General features: G+C 42.8%; 1 protein-coding gene across 1 annotated transcript in view; it reads right to left on the bottom strand.

The window, feature by feature from the left end:
• Positions 1-23,077, bottom strand: part of LOC133541499 (protein tweety homolog 2-like) — a 145,746-nt gene continuing 122,669 nt past the window's right edge. Inside the window, exons 9-14 of the mRNA XM_061884946.1 lie at positions 15,291-15,383; positions 15,067-15,159; positions 14,281-14,423; positions 13,949-14,143; positions 7,739-7,817; positions 1-2,414 (exon numbers count right to left, since the gene is read on the bottom strand). Of these exons, the coding sequence (XP_061740930.1) occupies positions 2,334-2,414; positions 7,739-7,817; positions 13,949-14,143; positions 14,281-14,423; positions 15,067-15,159; positions 15,291-15,383 (684 nt within the window). The 3' untranslated portion in view covers positions 1-2,333. The remainder of the gene's footprint in view (positions 2,415-7,738; positions 7,818-13,948; positions 14,144-14,280; positions 14,424-15,066; positions 15,160-15,290; positions 15,384-23,077) is intronic.

Below are 23,077 nucleotides of genomic sequence, written 5' to 3'. Positions count from 1 at the left end.
CATTGTCCACACATTTAAGTCAAGATTTTGGGAAGGCCATTCTAAAACCTTCATTCTAGCCTGATTTAGCCATTCCTTTACCACTTTTGACGTGTGTTTGGGGTCATTGTTCTGTTGGAACACCCAACTGAGACCAAGACCCAACCTCCGGGCTGAGGATTTTAGGTTGTCCTGAAGAATATGGATGTAATCCTCCTTTTTCATTGTCCTCACATGGACAAATATAAAACCTTCTGGAGGAAAGTCCTGTGGTCAGATGAAACACAAATTTAGCTGTTTGGCCACAATACCCAGCAATATGTTTGGAGGAGAAAAGTAAATTATACGTTTAGCAAACAATCTGTCACTCCTAATCGCTAAATCCCATGAAATCTTATAAGTCTAGTCCCTTACGTGAATGAGCTAAATAATATTATTTGATATTTTACGGTAACGTGTTAATAGTTTCGCACATAAGTCGCTCCTGAGTATAAGTCGCACCCCCGGCCAAACTATGAAAAAACTGCGACTTATAGTCCGAAAAATACGGTAGTTCAAGACTTACAAAAACATCACTGCACATCATAATGGCAGCTTAAACCCATCTTAAAGATCTAAAAAAAAAAGTTGGGAATGTCCGGTGGGCCAGATTGAAAAGCTGTGGCTCCCAGGCCTTAATTTGCCCACGTCTGGGCTAGAATGAAGGTTTTAGAATGTCCTGACTTAAACGTGTGGACAATGCTGAAGAAACAAGTCCATGTCAGATAACCAACACATTAAGCTGTACTGCACCAATTTTGTCAAGAGGAGTGGTCAAAAATTCAACCAGAAGCTTGTGGATGGCTACCAAAAGCGCCTTATAGCAGTAAAACCTGCCAAAGGACACGTAAGCAAATATTAACATTGCTGTTGTGACGCTTAGCTGGCATCGTGGTGTGGTTGCGCTCTCTCGTGGATGCAATGCGGAAGGGACACGGCGTAAAGGTAAGAAAATATTTATTTATCACTCCAAAAACAGACTAGGAACAAAAACTCTTGCACGAAGGCACTAACAAACGAAACCAACAGAACTAGCATGAGCTAGAAGAAACCAAAGACGCTAGCATGTGAGCTAGGGGAACAAACAAACAAAATAGCATGGAAGCTAATCGAGTACAAAGGGTATTTACCACAATGCGGGATAGCGACGTCACCTGTTGCGTGGAAAGCAAACTTTGACACTGCGAGGCCGAAAAGCAAACAAAGGCAGGCTTAAATAGGGAGGAAAATAATCAAAGGCAGGTGCGTGGGAAAGACAAACGGCAGGTGACACAAATGTGTTACCATGGGAACGGAACCAAACAGGAAATGCCACCAGGAACTAAGGACGTCAAATACTAAACAGGATGATAACAAAACAGAACAAAACCAGAACATGCCATGATCCAAGTAGTGGATCATGACAGCTGTATGTATACTTTAGACCAGGGGTCGGGAACCTTTTTTGCTGAGGGAGCCATGAAAGCCAAATATTTTAAAATGTATTTCTTTGAGAGCCATATCATATTTTTTCACACTAAATTCAACTAGATGCGTGCAATTTTTAAGTAAGACCAACATTTTTAGAGTGTAATAAGTCTCTAATTCTTTTGAATAAAATTGTTCTTTATTGAACAGGTGTGGTAGAAAACGGATGGATGGATTGAAATGCATGAGAATGTCTTATATTTTGAACGTTATTTTTAACATCGTGATTACCAGCGGAATTATTCATTACTTATCGTGCTAAGCAATGTCAGCTAAGATTTATCTGAGAGCCAGATGCAGTCATCAAAAGAGCCACATCTGGCTCTAGAGCCATAGGCTCCCTACCCCTGCTTTAGACCCAGCAGATTTGGTCACATTTTCAGTGGACCCATAATAAATTCATAAAAGGAGCCAAACTTTATGAATGTTTTTTTGTGACCGACCACTATGGGCTCCAATCAAGCTATCACAAAAAAACAAGTTGTAGAAATGATTGGAAACTCAAGACAGCCATGACATTATGTTCTTTACAAGTGTACGTAAACTTTCGACCAGGGCTGTATGTAGGACTGATTATCACTCTAAAATTGAACCATGCAGTCTACCTGATTATAGGGGAAAAAAGCTTAAAAAAACAAACAAAAAAACAAACAAACAGTTAAAAGGTTTCTCTTATTCACACATACATACATCTTACACATGACTGCATGTGTGTGTGTGTGCGTGTGTGTGTGTGTGTGTGTGTGTGTTACTGAGGTAATTGCCTCCTGTGGCACGCCAGGTGCAGGCTCAGTAAATAGGATTAAAAGCATAAAAACGTTCTTCCTACTGTCTTTGAGTCGTTGCGACTACACCTGGAAGTCGGTCCCAAAGTGTCTGCTCTGCGCTTCGGTCATAGACAGATAGGTGGTCCTCATACCGGCCGAGTACTGTGTGCACAAACAAAAAATACATTTTAAAAAAACATTTCATGATATATTACAAAAAAAAAAAAAAAAAATTCAGCAAATTGGGAGGGTTCAAGCCGCTACAGCAGGAAGGAGCCAATTTGAAGAAAAAGGCCACAGTCGTACTCACATTGAATCTGCAGGTCGACGGTCACACGGCTGAGGCATAGCATGCGCTCGTTTAGGCTTGGAGGGGTGATTTTCATGCACTTTGCATGGCGTCATGCAAAAGGAAGAATGGCAACAAAATGGCAAAAAACAAAACAAAAACAGCGACGGCTAAAAACGTACGAGTTTTAAAAGTCTCGAGTTGAAAGAATGCAACATGCAAAGAGTAAAACAAAAGGGTTAGTTCCATGCTTTGTGGTCGTATTCAGGATTAATATTGGAAAAGTGCAAAACAACAACAGGACAGACGGGCAAAAGAAAAGATATATACAGTACAGAGGAACAATGCAGAACAATGGCCAGCATAATGTATCCCACCGGGCATCTTAAAGGCCTACTGAAACCCACTACTAGTCTGATAGTTTATATATCAATGATGAAATATTAACATCGCAACACATGCCAATACGGCCTTTTTAGTTAACGAAATTGCAATTTTAAATTTCCCGCGGAGTTTCTTGTTGAAAACGTCGTGAAATGACGTTATTGGTTGTTGCGGACATATAAGCCCAGCACTACTCACAGCTAAAAGTCGTCTCTTTTCATCGCATAATTACACAGTATTCTGGACGTCTGTGTTGCTGAATCTTTTCACAATTTGTTCAATTAATAATGGAGACTATAAAGAAGAATGCTGTTGGTGGATTGCAGATGCCTTTCGCAACCGAGACACAGCCGGTGTTTCTTTGTTGTGAAGCTTTAACACAGAGCGGTCAAGCCAACATGTTTCTCTACGTCAACCAGCAAGTTTTTGGATGGGAAAATTGTGATATTAAGTCGGCTCTTACCGGAGACTTCAGTGGATTATGGGACCTGCTCGTGTAGCTGTCAAAAAGGCAGCTGTGATCTTGGCTCCTCATTGGCTTCTCTGAGAGACACCGCAGCCATCCGACTTTCAGGTATGACTTTATAATCTCACTAAAATACTACTAACACAATAAGCAGATAAGGGATTTTCCAGAATTACCCTAGTAAATGTGTCTAATTACATCTGAAACACACCCACTGCCGCCACTTTTTTTTTTTTTAGTGCCTCACTCTAACTTTCCTCATCCACAAATCTTTCATCCTCGCTCAAATTAATGGGGAAATCGTCACTTTCTCGGTCCGAATTGTTCTTACTGATGGTGGCTCTCATTATGAACAATGTGAGGAGCCCTCACACCGGTGACGTCACGCGCACATCGTCTGCTACTTCCGGTACAGGCAAAGCTTTTTTTATTAGCGACCAAAAGTTGCAAACTTTATCGTGGATGTTCTCTACTAAATCCTTTCAGCAAAAATATGGCAATACCGCGAAATGATCAAGTATGACACATAGAATGGACCTGCTATCCCCGTTTGAATAGGAAAATCTAATTTCCCATTGATTACTAGATATAATTATATTATTCATTATAACTATATTGAGTTTTTCCTTGCCCTGATGTGGGATCTGAGCCGAGGATGTGGTTGTGGCTTGTGCAGCCCTTTGAGACACTTGTGATTTAGGGCTGTATAAATAAACATTGATTGATTGATACATTATTACATTAATTATTCATTAATGACCTGACTCCCCAAGGGCCGCAACATCACAATTAAATCCAAAGCAATAACTGTATATAAATAAATACAATTTTGAATTTAAACAATGATTTGTTTGTTTTTGTCTGAATATATTTTATAATTGTTGTATCATACTAATCAGAATGTTCTTAATGAATTAAACACTTACACAACTTTTCATCTTTTATACATTTTTCAATATATATTATTTAATGAGGCCCTGCGATGAGGTGGCGACTTGTCCAGGGTGTAATCTGCCTTCCAGCTGAGATAGGCTCCAACGACCCCCCGCGATCCCGAAAGGGACAAGCGGTAGAAAAATGGATGGATGCATTATTTAATGAAATCCAATTATATATACATATTTTTTTGCATTATTGTATTTGAACGTATTTATATAATTGAAATGGTAGTATTTAATTTGTATTTTTATTTTGGATTTTAAATATTAAAAATGAATAAAAACCATTTAAAGTTAAAAAATGTTAGTGTAATTATTACATGCGTCTATTGTTGTAGTTGTAGTTTGCAGTGGTGGTTTGAATCTATTTTATATTTGTCTTATACAATTTTTAAAAAAAATACATATTCTATTTACAGTACATGTCATTCATATATCATTTGTTCAATATATATTATGTAATGGAATTACATTTTTTTGCCTAATTATTTATTATTATCATTTCTTTCTTACAGGTAAATGTCCCCACTGGCCAAGACAATTAAATCCAAATGTTTTTTTATTTTAATAAATATTCTATTTACAGTACATGTCATTCATATATCACTTGTTCAATATATACTATGTAATGGAATTAAATTCATTTTTTAAAGCATTATTATTTAATTATTTTTTATTTCTTACATGTGAATGTACCCACTGGCCACAACATTAGGAACACCGAGACAATTAAAGCCAAAGAAATAGGACTACAAAAAATTGTATACTTATAAATAATATAATTTAAAAAAAGCCTAGTTGTTTAATTTTAAACTATGATTTGTTTGTTTTGGTCCGAACATATTTTATAATTTTTGTATCATACCATTTACAGCACATGCTATTTTTATAGCATTTTTCATAGCTCGGTTGGTCGAGTGGCCGTGCCAGCAACTTGAGGGTTCCAGGTTCGATTCCCGCTTCCGCCATCCTAGTCACTGCCGTTGTGTCCTTGGGAAAGACACTTTACCCACCTGCTCCCAGTGCCCACCCACACTGGTTTAAATGTAACTTAGATATTGGGTTTCACTATGTAAAGTGCTTTGAGTCACGAGAGAAAAGCGCTATATAAATTGAATTCACGTTGCATTTTTTCAATATAATTTAATTATAATACAAATACAAAACAAATACCTTTATACTTATAAATACATTAATCAAAAATATGCCCAGTTGTTTATAATTAGACTGATTTGTTTGTTTTTGTCTGAACATATTTTATTTTTTAATTGTTGCATCACACCAATCAAATGTTTTAAAATTTAAACAAGTACAGTACATGCCATTTATATCGCACTTTTATACTTGTTTTCAATATAATTTAATTACGTATCTTTTATAATTATTGTATTTAAAATTATTTTTATCATTCAAATGTCACTATTTATTATGTGTTTTTTATTTCAGATTTTAAATATTGAAAAGGAATAACCTACATCTAAAGTAAAATAGAGTTATTAATTCACACGTGAATTGTTGTGGTTGTAGTTTGCAATTTGACTGACCATATTTTATAATTTTATAACTGTCGTATTAAATGTTTTTTGTTTTTTTTTAAAATAAATGTTATGTTCACAGTACATGTCATTCACTTGTTTAATATATATTATTTAATGGAATTACAATTTTTTTTCTTAGCCTTATTATATATGTGTATATATATGTATATATATATATATATATATATATATATATATATATATACCGCATTTTCCTCGTGAAGTCACGAGTGACACTTCTCCTGTCATCATTTTCAAAATGGAGGAGGCTCATTTCAATACCGTAAATTTGAAATCGCATTAAGGGAAGAAGATTAAGAGCTATTTAGCAGGATTTAAGGTCCAAACTTAGATCAAACTCAAATTTTTACTGCATGCCTTTGGTAAGTGCCGGAGTGAAAAGAGGTTTTAAAATAATTAACGCATGCTTACTTTTACCGCATGCCTTTGGTAAGGGCAGGAGTGAGAAGAGCTTTTAAATCAATTAACGCCCCGGCGGCAATTCAAGGAAATACGATATTTTAATGAATTAAACATTTACAGTACATATCGCACTTTTATACATGTTTTCAATATAATTTAATTACGTGTATTTTATTATTGTTTTTAAAATTACTTATATCATTCAAATGTCACTATTCATTGTATTCTTTTATTTCGTATTTTAAATATTGAAAAGGAATAACGTACATCTAAAGTAAAATAGAGTTATTAATACACATGTGCATGTTTGTGGTTGTAGTTTGCAATTTGACTGACCATATTTTATAAGTGTCGTATTTTATGTATTTTTTTTTCATAAATATTACATTTAGAGTTCATGTCATTCACTTGTTTAATATATATTCCATCCATCCAATTTCTACCGCTTATTCCCTTTTGGGGTCGCTGGCGCCTATCTCAGCTACAATTGGGCGGAAGGTGGGGTCCACCCTGGACAAGTCGCCACCTCATCGCAGCACTTGTTTAATATATATTATTTAAATGATTTACTTATTTTTTTTTTTTTAGCATTATTGTATATATATCATTAAATTATTGTTATTTAATATGGATTTTTAGTATGGATTTTAAATATTGCAAATTAATAACATACAATTAAAATAAACCAGAAAGTAAACTATGATGTTTTAAGTTTGCATTGGCTTCCAACAAATAGAGCTGTTCCTATAATTTTGTAATAATACAAGGTTCCTCCGGTAGGATACAATTATGCAAATATATTTCCCAGCACATTGTTATTCCACACAGATAAGGCCTATTATTCCTGGATGTGAATGAGGCGCTTTAGCCGCCTCTTATGTCCCAATGTATCTAACAGAGACAATATCCATTTTTTTTTTTAAACAGCGGTCCACATTGTCTCTTCTATACACTTTCCTCCTCTCCCCCAGTCATTTAAATTCTGTCAATGTAGTAATGCAGTCTTTGCCCACACACTCCGACAGAAGCTTCATTATAGAGAGAGGGCACTTTAAGGAGGAAAAAAAAAAAAAAGTGAGGATTTACTAGAGTTGTCTATTATTTAGCCGTGGGGGATGCATGACAGGCTTCTTGATGACCAGATGAATATGTGATACTGGAAAGAAACAATGCAAACTTGCAGCTGTCTAATAATTAATTGAGTTGGTGCAAAAAAAAAAAAAGGCAATTTGAACCACTGGTGAAAGTTAGGGCTGTAATTTAACAAATGCCCTGCAGAGGGCAGTGTTGCACTGCTTGCACGGATACTTAACCCCGAGCTGCTCCTCCCTGTGTGAGGGTTGTGTGCAACATGGGGGTGTTTTTTTTTTGTTTTGTTATATAAGCAAAGGTCAGGTGTGTTGTCGTGGTCACACTTGAGACACCAGGGCCGTGAAGGGCCAACGCACCGAGGGCGGCGGGGATCCTCTCCCGATCAACGGAACGTTCTCGTAGCGAGGGCTCCCTCCAAACAGCATGGACTGATTCCTGAGACATAAAAAGGAGGGAGAGGAAAGTCGTGAGATCGAACAAAGATATACCAAACACATCGTGTTGTAAGCACAAAAAAAAAAATGTTGGGTTAAAAAATGACCCAATTTTAACCCCAACGGCTGGTTCAAAAAAGTACAAACCCCTCATTTGATTTATTTTACTTCAATTTTTCAACCCAACTTTTGCTTTGTCTTACATTATATTGCCAAAAAGTGTTTGCCACCCATCCACATGATCAGAATCAGGTGTCCTAATCACTTTGCCCGGACACAGGTGTATAAAATCAACCACTTAAGCATGGAGACTGTTTCTACAAACATTTGTGAAAGAATGGGCCGCTTTCAGTGATTTCCAGCATGGATGCCACCTGTGCAACAAATCCAGTCGTGAAATGTCCTCGCTCCTGAATATTCCAAAGTCAACTGTCTGCTTTATTACGAGAAAATGGAAGAGTTTGGGAACAACAGCAACTCAGCCATGAAGTAAACTGACAGAGAGGGGTCAGCGGATGCTGAAGCGCATAGTGCAAAGAGGTCGCCGACTTTCTGCACAGTCAGTTGCTACAGAACTCTAAACGTCATGAGAAACTTCCAATCAGCCCACGTACAGTACCCAGGGAGCTTAATGGAATGGGTTTCCATGGCCGTGCAGCTGAACCTAAGCCATAAATGACCAAGTCCAATGCAAAGCGTGGGATGCAGTGGTGTAAGAGGTTGTCGACTTTCCGCACAGTCAGTTGCTACATAGCTCCAAACTTCATGTGACCTTCCAATTAGCCCACGTACAGTACGCAGGGAGCTTAATGGAATGGGTTTCCATGGCCGCGCAGCTGCATCTAAGCCATAAATTACCAAATCCAATGCAAAGCGTGGGATGCAGTGGTGTAAGAGGTTGTCGACTTTCTGCACAGTCAGTTGCTACATAGCTCCAAACTTCATGTGACCTTCCAATTAGCCCACCTACAGTACGCAGAGAGATTCATGGAATTGGTTTCCATGGCCGTGCAGCTGCATCCAAGGCATAAATGACCAAGTCCAATGCAAAGCGTGGGATGCAGTGGTGTAAGAGGTCGCCGACTTTCTGCACAGTCAGTTGCTACATAGCTCCAAACTTCATGTGACCTTCCAATTAGCCCAGGTACAGTACGCAGAGAGATTCATGGAATGGGTTTCCATGGCCGTGCAGCTGCATCTAAGCCATAAATGACCAAGTCCAATGCAAAGCGTGGGATGCAGTGGTGTAAGAGGTCGCCGACTTTCTGCATAGTCAGTTGCTACATAGCTCCAAACTTCATGTGACCTTCCAATTAGCCCAGGTACAGTACGCAGGGAGATTCATGGAATGGGTTTCCATGGCCGGGCAGCTGAATCTAAGCCATAAATTACCAAGTCCAATGCAAAGCGTGGGATGCAGTGGTGTAAGAGGTCGCCGACTTTCTGCACAGTCAGTTGCTACATAGCTCCAAACTTCATGTGACCTTCCAATTAGCCCAGGTACAGTACGCAGAGAGATTCATGGAATGGGTTTCCATGGCCTTGCAGCTGCATCTAAGCCATAAATGACCAAGTCCAATGCAAAGCGTGGGATGCAGTGGTGTAAGAGGTTGTCGACTTTCTGCACAGTCAGTTGCTACATAGCTCCAAACTTCATGTGACCTTCCAATTAGCCCACGTATAGTACGCAGGGAGCTTAATGGAATGGGTTTCCATGGCCGATCAGCTGCACCTAAGCCATAAATTACCAAGTCCAATGCAAAGCGTGGGATGCAGTAGTATAAAGCACGTCACCAATGGACTCTAGAGCGGTGGGGACGCCTTTTCTGGAGTGATGAATCACCCTTTTCCATCTGGCAACTTGATGGACGAGTCTGGGTTTGGAGGTTGCCAGGAGAACGGTACATTTCGGAATGCATTGTGCCGAGTGTGAAATTTGGGGGAGGAAGGACTATGGTGTGCGGTTGATTTTCAGGAGTTGGGCATGACCTTTTAGTTCCAGTTAAAGGAACTTTGAATGCTCCAGGATACCAAAACATTTTATCTGCAAAACATGCAGGTAAAAAGGTGTATAATGCGTAAACCAGAAATAAACAAAAGGTGAGTGCCCCTAAGAAAAGGCATTGAAGCTTAGGGAAGGCTATGCAGAACGAAACTAAAACTGAACTGGCCACAAAGTAAACAAAAAACAGAATGCTGGACGACAGCAAAGACTTACGGTGGAGCAAAGACGGCGTCCACAATGTAGGTCAGAACATGACAATCAACAATGTCCCCACAAAGACGGATAACAACAACTGAAATATTTTTGATTGCTAAAACAAAGTAGATGCGGGAAATATCGCTCAAAAAGGAAGACATGAAACTGCTATAGGAAAACACCAAAAAAAAAGACAAAAAAGCCACCAAAATAGGAGCGCAAAACAAAAACTAAAACACTACACACAGGAAAACAGCAAAAAAGTTAAAATAAGTCCCGACGTGATGTGACAGGTGTTGACAGTACACCTACTTTGAGACAAGAGCTATAGAGATGCATGCTTGGTTATGGTTGAAAGCAGGGGGGTCATACTCATTTTTTAAAACAAATTTACATTCTGGCTGCGGGTAATAACCTGTGATTAATCGTGATTAATCGAAATGCATATGCATTTGATTATTAGTTTGTTTTTTTAATGTATAACTTGCTTTGAAATCATAAATAAAGGTGACAAGCAGATATTTAACTATTTGTTTTTATCTCGGAAAAATAGTTTTGCAATACAGTTTATAATGTGTTTGATTGTGGGGCATTGGGGGTCCGCGGGGTGCAGCGGGTCCATCAGACCGTCAAACGCTGGCTGAGTAACAACAATATAAAAATTTTACACAAGGGTTAAAATAAGCACATTGGTCTAACATATTAAGACAAAATATGGGTGTGTTTCCCCTCATAGTCACCCAACACCAGGACAAAGAGTTGAACAGTTTTTACCCAAGGGCCTGTAGGTATTAAAGTAAGTAAACCATTTCGCCTTGTTCCCATTGGGTTTAGTTTTTCCGATGTCGTCGTGGCTTGTGCAGCCCTTTGAGACATTTTTGATTGGGAGCAATATGAGTCAACGTTGATTGGGACGGTTTAGCTCGGTTGGTAGAGTGGCCGTGCCAGCAACTTGAAGGTTGCAGGTTCGATTCCCGCTTCAGCCATCCTAGTCACTGCCGTTGTGTCCTTGGGCAAGACACTTAACCCACCTGCTCCCAGTGCCACCCACACTGGTTTGAATGTAACTTAGATATTGGGTTTCACTATGTAAAGCGCTTTGAGTCACTAGAGAAAAAGCGCTATATAAATATAATTCACACTTCACTTCACTAATAATATAATTGGCATGATCGGACAATATTAAAGTTTAAAATATGCATGTTTCTGTCAAAACTGAAAGAACGGATGCATTTAGTAAAAAAAAAAAAATATATATATATATATATATTTTTTTTTTTCAATTTTTTTTTTTTTTTTAAACCCATTTTTCAGGCTTTCGCGGGCCACATAAAATTACATGACGGGCCAGATTTGGCCCCCAGGCCTTGAGTTTGACACCTGTGGTTTACAGTCATATCCAACAATTGCGACGACTTTTTACTGTCAACTGAGTTTCGCTTTTTAATGACTTCTGCTGGTGGTGTATCTCTGGATTTTTTTCCAACGTAAAAAATGTGCCTTGGCTCAAAAAAAGGTTGAAAAACACTAATGTACACCACAAGGAAGTGTTTTTCATTTAGAAAAAATAATTAATAACAGGACTCCTTTAATACGCCTTATAATCCGGTGCGCCTTATATATGAAAAATGATCAAAAATCGATAATTGGAAGTCCATCCATCCATCTTCTTTCGCTTATCCGAGGCCGGGTCGCGGGGGCAGCAGCCTAAGCAGGGAAGCCCAGACTTCCCTCTCCCCAACCACTTTGTCCAGCTCCTCCCGGGGGAACCCCAAGACGATCCCAGGCCTACCGGGAGACATAATCATACCAACGTGTCCTGGGTCTTTCCCGTGGCCTCCTACCGGTCGGACGTGCCCGAGACACCTCCTTAGGGAGGAGTTCGGGTGGCATCCTGACCAGATGCCCGAACCACCTCATCTGGCTCCTCCCAATGTAGAGGAACAGCTGCTTTACTTTGAGGTCCTCCCGGATGGCAGAGCTTCTCACCCTATCTCTAAGGGAGAGACCCCTCACCCGACGGAGAAAGCTCATTTCGGCCGCTTGTACCCGTGATCTTGTCCTTTTGGTCATAACCTAAGGTTCATGACCATAGGTGAGGATAGGAACGTAGATCGACCGGTAAATTGAGAGCTTTGCCTTCCGGCTCAGCACCTTCTTCACCCCAACGGATCTGTACAACGTCCGCATTACTGAAGACGCCGCACCGATCCGCCTGTCGACCTCACGATCCACTCGTCCCTCACTCGTGAACAAGACTCCGAGGTACTTGAACTCCTCCACTTGGGACAAGATCTCCTACCCAACCCGGAAAAAGCACTCCACCCTTTTCCGGGCGAGAACCATGGACTCGGACTTGGAGGTGCTGATTCTCGTCCAAGTCGCTTCACACTCGGCTACGAACCGATCAAGTGAGAGCTGAAGATCTTGGCCGGATGAAGCCATCAGGACTACATCCTCTGCAAAAAGCAGAGACCTAAACCCGCGGCCACCAAACCGGATCCCCTCAACACCCATAAAAGTTATGAAAAATATCGGTGACAAAGGACAGCCTTGGCGGAGTCCAATCATCACTGGAAATGTGTCCGACTTACTGCCAGTGATGCGGACCAAGCTCTAACACTGATCATACAGGGAGCGGACCGCCACAATAAGACAGTCCGATACCCCATACTCTCTGAGCACTCCCCACAGGACTTCCCGGAGTACACGGTCCAATGCCTTCTCCAAGTCCACAAAGCACATGTAGACTGGTTGGGCAAACTCCCATGAACCCTCAAGGACCCTGCCGAGAGTGTAGAGCTGGTCCACAGTTCCACGACCAGGACCACAACCACACTGTTTCCTCCTGGATCCGAGGTTCGACTATCCGGCTTGGCCTCCTCTCCAGTACACCTGAATAGACCTTACCGGAAAGGCTGAGATTATTGGAGGTCTGTCCAGTGAAGGTTGGACTCCGCCAAGGCTGTCCTTTGTCACCGATTCTGTTCATAACTTTCATGGACAGAATTTCTGGTCGCAGTCAAGGCGTTGAGGGGTTCCAGTTTGGTGGCCGCGGGATTAGGTCTCTGCTTTTGGCAGATGATGTGGTCCTGATGGCTTCATCTGGCCGGGATCTTCAGCTCTCGCTGGATCGATTCGCAGCTGAGTGTGTAGTGACCGGAATGAGTATCAGCACCTCCAAGTCCGAGTCCATGGTTCTCGCCCGGAAAAGGGTGGAATGCCATCTCCGGGTTGGGGAGGAGACCTTGCCCCAAGTGGAGGAGTTCAAGTACCTAGGAGTTTTGTTCACGAGTGAGGGAAGAGTGGATCGTGAGATCGACAGGCGGCGTCTTCAGTAATGCGGACGTTGTACCGATCCGTTGTGGTGAAAAAGTAGCTGAGCCGGAAGGCAAAGCTCTCATTTTACCGGTCGATCTACGTTCCTATCCTCACCTATGGTCATGAGCTTTGGGTCATGACCGAAAGGATAAGATCACGGGTATAAGCGGCCAAAAGGAGTTTCTTCCGCCGTGTGGCGGGGCTCTCCCTTAGAGATAGGGTGAGAAGCTCTGTCATCCGGGAGGAACTCAAAGTAAAGCCGCTGCTCCTCCACATCGAGAGGAGCCAGATGAGGTGGTTCGGGCATCTGGTCAGGATGCCACCCGAACGCCTCCCTAGGGAGGTGTTTAGGGTCCGTCCAACCGGTAGGAGGCCACTGGGAAGTCCCAGGACACGTTGGGAAGACTTTGTCTCCTAACTGGCCTGGGAACGCATCGGGATACCCCGGGAAGAGCTAGACGAAGTGGTTGGGGAGAGGGAAGTCTGGGCTTCCCTGCTTAGGCTGCTGCCCCCGCGACCCGACCTCGGATAAGCGGAAGAAGATGGATGGATGGATGTCTGTACAAAGGAATGAATCGTGTAAAAAAATGGACAGCCGGTGATAGCCTTACATGTATTCCGGTGGAGGCAACACGTTGGCTGCGGACTGAGGAGGAGGAGGAGGAGGGTGGAGGCTGGCCTGGCTGTCGACATCGCTGGCGTAGCTGCAGAAACTGTGAACGTTGGACCTTCTCGGGTTGTAGGACATGCGTCGGGCTTGAGGGTTGAAGGGGTCCTCTTCATCGATGTCGTCATACTCTTTGTCCCTGCATTGGGAATCACAGACGGGGCGGAGTGAGCGCGGGGGGGGTGGGGGTAAGGGAAGTGCATGCACGAGCACTTGCGCGGCGGTGCATTGTGGGTAGCGGTAGTAATGAGATAAGGGGGTCGCCCCGCGCCCGACCTGCCGCCCATTAGTGTCCATACTCGGAAAATAGCACACAGCATGGCGGAGAGTGCGGACGCGGCCAGGAGAGAGAACAAAGCCAGGTAGAGGAGACCTTCTACGCCGTCGTAGCACACACCCATTAGCGCGTCCAGGTAGTCCTGCAAATACACGCAAAACGTACAAAAAATATTATTATGGCAATCAATTTGGATAATTAAAAGGGGCTGTTTGCAACCTTTAGGCCAGACCTGGGCAAATTAAAGCCACGTGCGGCCCGTTAAATTTTTCAATCTGGCTCACCAGACATTTCCAAATAATTGTTTTTAAGATCTTTAAGCTGGAAAGTGTATTTGCCGTTATGATGTGCAGTGATATTTTCCCAACTCGTATGGAAACGGGGTTTGTATTTTACATTGATAAAAAATTCAGCACAAACTCAAACTCTTACATAAACAGATAACCTCCATTCATTCCCAAATGGGCTTTATTTCTGAACACCGTGCCATAAATTTGGCCAGATTAGGTGCATCTAAGGGCCATAAACCACAAGGCGATTATTTTACTTCACGGACTTATCAGGCAAAAACAACTTTGGACGGCAACAATTGGGAGAAGATTTAGAACGCGATGAGAGTGACTAGAAAAGCGAGACAATCACACTGGTAATTTGGGAGGATTTGCTGCGTGTACACAAACGGTGTGCACTATTACTGCAAGCCGTTTAACGAGGAGCAGTTAATTCGGCCGGAAAACCCTCGGAGAGTTGCAGTTAAAATCTACCCAAAGCCCTTCAAAACTCACCTTGTGCAGCCCGCGACAATCCAGCAAGGCTGTCAACTGGTGGAGATTAAACTCGCTGGTGTTCAACAGGCGTTGGATGCCTAAAAGGTCCCTCTGCGGGGGCGGGGGGGGGAAAGGTCAGGGAGATAATGTACAGTATTGGGCAACAAGTCTTAAACCGACGCCTGTTGTTCAGTCTTATCGACGGCTTCTCCGCACAATTCGTTAAAAGCGACTCGCTCTACCTCGGCGGTGGGGAAGACCGGCACTGAGAACTGCAGCAGTCCCTGGATCTGGATCTGCATGGTGGTCACGGAGCGCTGGCAGATTGTCAAAGACTGAAAAGAAAAAAAAACAAAAGAAGATCATATTAAAAAGGATGACATCAGAAAACAATTAAGCCAGACTAAATAATGCGCTTAAAGTGACGGTAACTTCCAGACGGATTATGCCCACGGCAAAACAATAGATTCCTTTTATCGAGCGGTGCCGTTGGATCAGAGATTATCTTTACCGCCTTCACAATAAAACCCTGAATGGATTTTTTTTTTATGAATATGAACGGGTTAAATGCAAACACAGTGCTGATGATAAAGGACGGTAATCATCAATCAATCAATCAATGTTTACTTATATAGCCCTAAATCACTAGTGTCTCAAAGGGCTGCACAAACCACTACGACATCCTCGGTAGGCCCACATAAGGGCAAGGAAAACTCACACCCAGTGGGACGTCGGTGACAATGATGACTATGAGAACCTTGGAGAGGAGGAAAGCAATGGATGTCGAGCGGGTCTAACATGATACTGTGAAAGTTCAATCCATAATGGATCCAACACAGTCGCGAGAGTCCAGTCCAAAGCGGATCCAACACAGCAGCGAGAGTCCCGTTCACAGCGGAGCCAGCAGGAAACCATCCCAAGCGGAGGCGGACCAGCAGCGCAGAGATGTCCCCAGCCGATACACAGGCGAGCAGTACATGGCCACCGGATCGGACCGGACTCCCTCCACAAAGGAGAGTGGGACATAGAAGAAAAAGAAAAGAAACGGCAGATCAACTGGTCTAAAAAGGGAGTCTATTTAAAGGCTAGAGTATACAAATGAGTTTTAAGGTGAGACTTAAATGCTTCTACTGAGGTGGCATCTCGAACTGTTACCGGGAGGGCATTCCAGAGTACTGGAGCCCGAAATGAAAAAGCTCTACAGCCCGCAGACTTTTTTTGGGCTTTGGGAATCACTAATAAGCCGGAGTCCTTTGAACGCAGATTTCTTGCCGGGATATATGGTACAATACAATCGGCAAGATAGGATGGAGCTAGACCGTGTAGTATTTTATACGTAAGTAGTAAAACCTTAAAGTCACATCTTAAGTGCACAGGAAGCCAGTGCAGGTGAGCCAGTACAGGCGTAATGTGATCAAACTTTCTTGTTCTTGTCAAAAGTCTAGCAGCCGCATTTTGTACCAACTGTAATCTTTTAATGCTAGACATGGGGAGACCCGAAAATAATACGTTACAGTAATCGAGACCAGACGTAACAAACGCATGGATAATGATCTCAGCGTCTTTAGTGGACAGAATGGAGCGAATTTAGTTTAGTTCCAACTGCTGTTGTCCCGATACTGATTACAAAATGAGTTTGATATATTTCGGTGCTTTTCTAAAAAAAGGGGATTACTGGCTTTATTGTTGTGGCACATGCGCAGTTTGCGTCTCCCTCCGCTACGGGTCCAACCAGACACGCCCCCGCGCTCATCAAGCAGTCCACGCCTGACACACCTGAGACTGATGACGTGCAGCTGCTTAAGAGACCAGTGGACCCAGGGATCCTCGCGGAAACTACTCCTCGTAAGCTGCGTGTCTCTGACTTCCTCCTTGCTCGTTGCCTATTTCCTTGTGCCCTTGAGTTTTCCCTGATCCCTGTTTCTCCTGCTCTTTCCACAGTGTCGTGTCACCACACCGCTGCTTCCCCCATTTTGCCTTCCTGGATCCCTGACCTCGTTATTGGACTCTGGACTCGCTCTCTTGCTTTTGACCCCGCTTCCGCCTTGGACTTCCCTGCTTGCCTCGCCCTTGTCTGACAGCACCGCGTCTCCAACACGTTGGTAACACACACTCCAATTAAATACTTCACATAGTCTTACACCATACATACTCTTGGGTTTTTGACACACACCATTCTATAGTTTATTAGGATTGTTTATTATTATTATTATTAGTAGTATTATATACAGATACATTTACTATATATATAATAAATCTCTGTACACTACTGCCACCTGGTGTCCATTTGCCATCACCTCCACTTGTTGCCTATTTCCTTGTGCCCTTGTGTTTTCCCTGATCCCTGTTTCTCCTGCTCTTTCCACAGTGTCGTGTCACCACACCGCTGCTTCCCCCATTTTGCCTTCCTGGATCCCAGACCTCGTTATTGGACTCTGGACTCGCTCTCTTGCTTTTGACCCCGCTTCTGCCTTGGACTTCCCTGCTTGCCTCGCCCTTGTCTGACAGCACCGCGTCTCCAACACGTTGGTAACACACACTCCAATTAAATACTTCACATAGTCTTACACCATACATACTCTTGGGTTTTTGACACACACCATTCTATAGTTTATTAGTATTGTTTATTATTATTATTAGGGTCCGCCCTGCCCATGGCACAGGAGTCCTTTGACCCTATTGAAACTGCTGTGTTTTATTATCAGGGTCCGCCCTGCCTATGGCAAAGGACTCCACAGGAGTCCTTTGACCCTATTGAAACTGCTGTGTTTTATTATTAGGGTCCGCCCTGCCCATGGCAAAGGACTCCACAGGAGTCCTTTGACCCTATTGAAACTGCTGTGTTTTATTATCAGGGTCCGCCCTGCCTATGGCAAAGGACTCCTGTGGAGTCCTTTGCCATGGCAAGGACCCTATTTAATCTGTAACGTTTTATTAGGGTCCGCCCTGCCTATGGCAAAGGACTCCACAGGAGTCCTTTGACCCTATTGAAACTGCTGTGTTTTATTATTAGGGTCCGCCCTGCCCATGGCAAAGGACTCCACAGGAGTCCTTTGACCCTATTGAAACTGCTGTGTTTTATTATCAGGGTCCGCCCTGCCTATGGCAAAGGACTCCTGTGGAGTCCTTTGCCATGGCAAGGACCCTATTTAATCTGTAACGTTTTATTAGGGTCCGCCCTGCCTATGGCAAAGGACTCCACAGGAGTCCTTTGCCATGGGCAAGGACCCTATTGAAACTGCTGTGTTTTATTATTATTATTATTCTTTATTTTACCGCACCTTCGCCCCCTAATTTGACCCCCTTACCATGCTTCAAAACTCACCAAATTTGGCACACACATCGGTACGGTAGACCATCCCAACCTATTAAGCAACCAAACCCCAAAATTGAAAATTGCGCGCTAGCGCCCCCTAGGAAGAGACAAAAAACAGACTGGTTGTAACTTCCGTTAGGAATGTGGTAGAGACATGAAACAAAAACCTCTATGTAGGTCTGACTTAGACCTACATTTCCAATTAGAAACATCTATACCTAAAATCAACAGAAATTTTGCAAAAACTCATTCAAAGCAAAATTTTCGCAAAAAATGCTATTTTTGCCTCTTTGAGCTGTAATTTGACCCCCTTAAAATGCTTCAAAACTCACCAAACTTGGCACACACATCAGTACTGGCAAAAATTGCGATCTAATGAAAAAACCAAACCCGAAAATTAAAAAATGCGCTCTAGCGCATTTTTTGAATAAAACACAGAAAAAACTGCTCCTAGGAGGAGAAAACAGACAAAACTGCTTGTAACTTCCAGTAGGAATGTCGGACAGATATGAAACAAAAACCTCTATGTAGGTCTCACTTAGACCTACGTTTTAATAATTGACATTTTTCAGCAAAAATCAACAGGAAGTTAAAAATTACCCCTTCAAAATAAAAGTTTTGTAAACACCCGTCACCTTTTTTCAAACGTTATCTGCTATGAGCCCGTTTGTCGTTTCGGCTTCAAACTCGCACAGGAGAGACTTTGAACCCTTCTGATTAAAGTTATTGAAAGAGTTTTGATAAGTTCTCCGGTTTGGATTTTACGCGCCTTCAAAAAACCCCTGCGCAAATTTTCCTAAAAAAATGACATTTTTGCCTCTTTGAGCTGTAATTTCACCCCCTTAAAATGCTTCAAAGTGCAAGTTAAAGCTCTACTATGCAAAGCGAAAGCCATTTATCAACAACATCCAGAAACGCCAATCTGTAATTTGACCCCCTTAACATGCTTCAAAACTCACCCAATTTTACACACACATCAGTAATGGCAAAAATTGCTATCCAATAAAAAAACCAAACCCCAAAAATCAAAATTGCGCTCTAATGCCCCCTAGGAAAAAACCCAGACAAAACTGCTTGTAACTTCTTTTAGGAATGTCATACACACATTAAACAAAAACTTCTATGTAGGTCTGACTTAGACCAGGGCTTGGGTCGCGGGGGCAGCAGCCAAAGGCGGGCCCGTCCAACGCTGCTTGCAGCTTTAATTATTATTATTATTATTATTATTATATAGAGATATATTTACTATATATAATAAATCTCTGTACACTACTGCCACCTGGTGTCCGTTTTCCGTCACCTCCACTTGTAATACACAACATTTATTTGGAAAAAAAAGATAATGGTACATTTAAAATATGTTTCTTATTGCAGTTAAGTCCTTAAAAAAATAGTGAACATAAAGACAACTTGTCTTTTAGTAGTAAGTAAGCAAACAAAGGCTCCTAATTTTATCTCCTGACATATGCAGTAACATATTGTGTCATTTTCCATTCTATTAATTTGTCAAAATTTTTAAGGACAAGCGGTAGAAAATGAATTATACTTCTACTTGTTCATTTACTGTTAATATCGGCTCACTTTCTCTTTTAACATGTTCTATCTACACTTCTGTTAAATTGTAATAATCACTTATTCTTCTGTTGTTTGGATGTTTTACATTAGTTTCAGATGGAACCAAAAATGTGGGTATCAATTCGATACCAAGTCATTACAGTATCATACATTGGTCTTATTCAAAGTCCTCATGTGTCCATGGACATACTTCTGAGTTTATAAACATAATGTAAATTAAAAAAAAAAAAACGAAAAAAAATCAACATAATCATAGTAATATTGGATGGATACGCTACTGTACTTGGTATCATTACAGTGGATGTTAGGTATAGTTTCACCAATGGCGTTTGTTTACATTGTGACACCGGTGAGCTACGGTGTGTAGTGAAGCATGTTTAGCTATTACTCGTCCTGCTGGGATGATACTTGTAAGAAACTTACTTTATTTGTCGTCATGGAGAGGAGAATTAGTGATTTAGAAGTAACTAAAACACTGCAGACTGGGGCTGGGGGTTAGCCGCTAGCTAGCTAGCTAGCCATGTCTTAAAGCACCTCTTCCTGAGGGCGTTTCAGTGTTATAACTTCTCCTTTATCGTTAGTTTTTAAGCCAAAATGTTCTCCCTTTTCTGTCTATACACTATGTCTGCTTGTAAGTACTCTGTGATTGTGCGCTGCCGAACATGCTCCTCTGCTCGTAAACGACGACGGGGACACAGGGGGGTGGCGGACCGGTACTTTTCAGAGGCGATATAGTACCGAATAAGATTCATTCGTATCGCAATACTATACTAATACCGTTATACCGTACAACCTGAGTTCCAAAATGCTCAACCAAAGTTAAATCGAAGCACATCACGTTTACACTTAGTGTGTGAAAAAATAGGTAGGAAGATGCTGAATTTCTTCACTACCCCTTCTCTAAGGTCTATACTGGAGAGGAGGCTAAGCTGGATAGTCGAACCTTGGATTCAGGAGGAACAGCGTGGCTTTCATCTTGGTCGTGGAACTGTGGACCAGCTCTATACTCTCGGTAGGGTCCTTGATGGTGCATTAGTTTTTTGCCCGACCAGTCTACATGTGCTTTGTGGACTGGGAGAAGGCATTCGACCGTGTCCCTCGGGCAGTCCTGTGGGGAGTGCTCAGAGAGTATGAGGTATCGGACTGTCTGATTGTGGCGGTCCGCTCCCTGTACGATCAGTGCCAGAGCTTGGTCCGCATAAATCGGACCCGTTTCCATGGAAGGTTGGACTCCGCCAAGGCTGCCCTTTGTCACCGATTCTGTTCGTAACTTTTATGGACAAAATTTGTAGGTGCAGTCAGGGCGTTGAGGGAGATCCGGTTTGGTGGCTGCAGGATTAGGTCTCTGATTTTTGCAGATGATGTGGTTCCCATGGCTTCATCTGGCCCAGGATCTTCATCTCTCACTGGATCGGTTCGCAGCCGAGTGTGAAGTGACTGGGATGGTAATCAGCACCTCCAAGTCCGAGTCCACGGTTCTCACCCGGAAGAAGGGGGGAGTGCCATCCCCAGGTCGGGGAGGAGATGTTGCCCTAAGTTTAGGAGTTCAAGAACCTTGTAGTCTTGTTCACGAGTGAGGGAAGAGTGGATTGTGAGATCGACAGGCGGATTGGAGTGGCGTCTTCAGTAATGCGGACACTGTATCGATCCGTTGTGGTGAAGAAGGAGCTGAGCCGGAAGGCAAAGCTCTCAATTTACCGGTCAATCTACGTTCCCATCCTCACCTATGGTCATGAGCTTTGGGTTACGACCAAAAGGACAAGATCACGGGTACAAACGGCCGAAGTGAGATTCTTCTGCCGGGTGGCGGGTCTCTGCCTTAGAGATAGGGTGAGAAGCTCTGCCATCCGGGAGGAACTCAAAGTAAAGCCGCTGCTCCTCCACATGGAGAGGAGCCAGATGAGGTGGTTCGGGCATCTGGTCAGGATGCAACCCGAACGCCTCCGTAGGCCACGTGGAAGACCCAGGACATGGCCCGGGATCCCCCGGCAGAAGCTGGACCAAGTGGCTGGGGAGAGGGAAGTCTGGGCTTCTCTGCTTAAGCTGGATGGATGGATGGATGGATACCCCTTTTTTGTGTCTCAATACTTACTGATGAAAGATTTAGACTTAGACTTCCTCTATTGTCATTGAAATTTTAACTTTACAGTACAGATAAGAACACAATTTAGTTGCATTAGATTATTGTATTGCAGGATAAAAGAGCAATAAGGTATAAATAAATAAATATATCACTGTACATATAAATATATTGCACTTTTGCATATGCATCCAGGTTTATGGATGTATGTTATATTGTCTTTATATTCCAGCCAGTTAATCTGTTTTTGGGGGTGAATTGAGGGGATTATTATGATGTGTTTAAGAGTCTTATGGCCGGAGGGAAGAAGCTGTTGCAGAACCTGGAGGTTCTGCTACGGAGGCCGCGGAACCTCTTTCGAGAGTCCAGCAGTGAAAACAGTCCTTGGTGAGGGGTTGGAGGAGTCTGTGCAGATTTTCTGAACCCTGGTCAGGCAGCTGCTTTTTGCGATTTCCTGATGATCTATTCCGCTGTCCTAACCACTTGCTGCAGAGACTTCCAGTCTGAGGCACTGCAGGCTCCAGTCCGGACAGAGATGCAAGTGGTCAGCAGGCTCTCTATAGTGCCTCTGTAGAATTTGGTGAGAACGGGGGGAGGGAGCTGTGCTCTTTTAACCCTCGACTCAAAAAGTGCATGCGCTGCTGAGCTCTTTTTACAAAACCTTTGGTGTGTACGGACCAGGTCATGTTAGGAACGTGGTGCTGCTTACAATCTCCACTGCTGGGCCGCTGATGACCGCTGATGAAGAGTGGAGTGTGGCTGGACTGGTGCCTTCAGAAGTTGACGATGATCTCCTTGGTCTTGCCGAAGTTCAGGACCAGGTTGTTGGTTCTGCGCCAGTCGACCAACCCGTGTACTCTCTTCCATGTTCCAAGTTAACAATTTTATAATAACAGTGTGCGGAGGCACAGCCAGCGAACGAGCAGCTGGGCAGGACACGCTGGAGCCCTGCCCAAGATGGTGGCAAGGAGGCGGAGAATGCGGCTGAGCGGAGAGGCGGGGCGTGCCGGGAGCGACGCTACGAGCGAGATCAGGTGCGTGGTTTGCACACCGGGAAA

The sequence above is a fragment of the Nerophis ophidion genome, linkage group LG23 (genome assembly GCF_033978795.1).
Source record: "Nerophis ophidion isolate RoL-2023_Sa linkage group LG23, RoL_Noph_v1.0, whole genome shotgun sequence".
Classification (NCBI taxonomy): domain Eukaryota; kingdom Metazoa; phylum Chordata; class Actinopteri; order Syngnathiformes; family Syngnathidae; genus Nerophis; species Nerophis ophidion.
This window is presented reverse-complemented; position numbering and strand designations above follow the sequence as displayed.